General features: G+C 53.4%; 1 protein-coding gene across 1 annotated transcript; it reads left to right on the forward strand.

The window, feature by feature from the left end:
- The first annotated feature begins 708 nt into the window (after window positions 1-708).
- LOC104460660 (feather beta keratin-like) lies at window positions 709-1,029 on the forward strand. Its single transcript, XM_010081448.1, has one exon. It carries the CDS (start codon window positions 709-711, stop codon window positions 1,027-1,029), a length of 321 nt encoding a protein of 106 aa, XP_010079750.1.
- Window positions 1,030-1,771: the final 742 nt, after the last annotated feature.

A 1,771-nucleotide genomic window follows, 5' to 3' on the forward strand; every position in this document is an offset into this window, starting at 1 on the left:
TGATCAGAGAGAGGAAATGGCAAAACAGACTGGCAGACTTGTCCCAAAAGCAAGAGCACCAGGAAGAGGAGATTCAAAATGAGCAGTGCAGCCCACCACCTGGAAAGTACATCACTGACCATCAGAGAATGCTGGACCCCTTATTTGAATAGGGCAACAAAAAACCCCCCAGGAAAATCTCAGGCCATTGTTACTTGCCTACACTGGATCTCTACCCAGCAACTGGGTCACATCTTCAGCCCACAGTGATGCATTCCTGACCTGAAAAACCTTGGATCTCTCATCTTTACACTTGAAAGGAGACTCAAAGGGAAAGGGCCATGACATAAATTAGAATATGAAAGCATTGAACAGTGGAAAACTAAACAAAGCATGTGCCATTGGCTGGAATGTCTTCAATTAGAGAGTCTGTTGGAAAATTACTGCCTGTATATAGCATGACTGTGCACCTGGGGCAGTGCTGGAACAGTATAAAAGCCAGCCCAAATACCCAGTCTTTCATCCACTTCTCTCACCTCTTTCTCCTCGAGGATCAGGTGAGTCTGAAGCCCTTTCTCTTCCCGTCTCTACTCCTCTCAGGAGCATTAAGCCCCTCACCCAGCAAGTGGCTTGGCTCCCTCAGAGTGGGGTGGCAGGCTGCTCCTCACCAACCTCTCAAGACTCTGCTTCCCCTGCCCTCTCTCCCAGGTGCACCTCCAGACACAAGCCATGTCCTGCTTCAACCAGTGCCTGCCATGCCAGCCCTGCGGCCCAACCCCGCTGGCCAACAGCTGCAATGAGCCCTGTGTCAGGCAGTGCCAGGACTCCAACGTCATCATCGAGCCCCCTGCTGTGGTGGTGACCCTGCCTGGACCCATCCTCAGCTCCTTCCCACAGAACACCGCCGTGGGATCCTCCACCTCCGCTGCCGTTGGCAGCATCCTCAGCTCTGAGGGAGTGCCCATCTCCTCCGGGGGCTTTGGCCTCTCTGGCCTTGGCCTCTGTCCTGTTGCCAACCGCTACTCCAGCAGGAGGTTCTTCCCCTGCTAAATGTGCTGGTGATGGTCCTGGGGAAGGTCCCCAGGGACCCAGAAGATGGTACCAGCCTGGGAATGGAGCATCAGGTTGTTGCCCTGAAAGGGGCTGAGCAACCCCAGCACACCTTTCAAAAGGGCTGGGACAACCTAGAGCTCTCGAAAAGCACAATCCATGCCTGCATTTCCTCTTTTCCACTCTGTCCTTTCCCTCCCATGTTCTTGTTCTCCTGCTCTCCCCTGGGCAGTGAGCCCCACCAAGCCAGCCCAGGGAGGACCTGCTGGCCCTGCTCCCTCTGTGGGGCAGGCACATGGACACCTTGCTGGGATCTCTGCCACAGCCATGGGGCACAGATTCTCATCTGCCCCTGTTTCTCCCTGCACTGAGGCCTCCACTCAGAGTGATCTCGTTTCACTCTTTTAATTCATTAAAGTTCTGATGCATCCCAGCACATGTCTCTGTGTCATCCTTTACTGTGCAGACATTCTCCCAAGATACCCACGGAGAGAGATGGTGTTTAGGGTTTCTTCTAGGAGGGTGTTTTGGGGGAAGGCTGTGCAGTGGTTGTTGAGACAATGATAGTTAACCACTGCATGGTCCTTCTCTCTGTGGACACTCCAGACACATAAAGTCAGGAAGATGGATGTTTCTCTTGGGAAGTTAGGGATGCATAGGGTAGATGGAGAGCCTTCATCATTCCTAAAGGAGGGGAGGGTGAGACACAGTGCAGTTGGCCCTACTGAAGTCCAGCATTGCT

The sequence above is a fragment of the Pterocles gutturalis genome, unplaced genomic scaffold (genome assembly GCF_000699245.1).
Source record: "Pterocles gutturalis isolate BGI_N339 unplaced genomic scaffold, ASM69924v1 scaffold27274, whole genome shotgun sequence".
Taxonomy (NCBI): Eukaryota; Metazoa; Chordata; class Aves; order Pterocliformes; family Pteroclidae; genus Pterocles; species Pterocles gutturalis.

Bases quoted from the DNA above. Each gene is read 5' to 3' on its own strand.
- LOC104460660 (XM_010081448.1), top strand. From the start codon at position 709: ATGTCCTGCTTCAACCAGTGCCTGCCATGCCAGCCCTGCGGCCCAACC.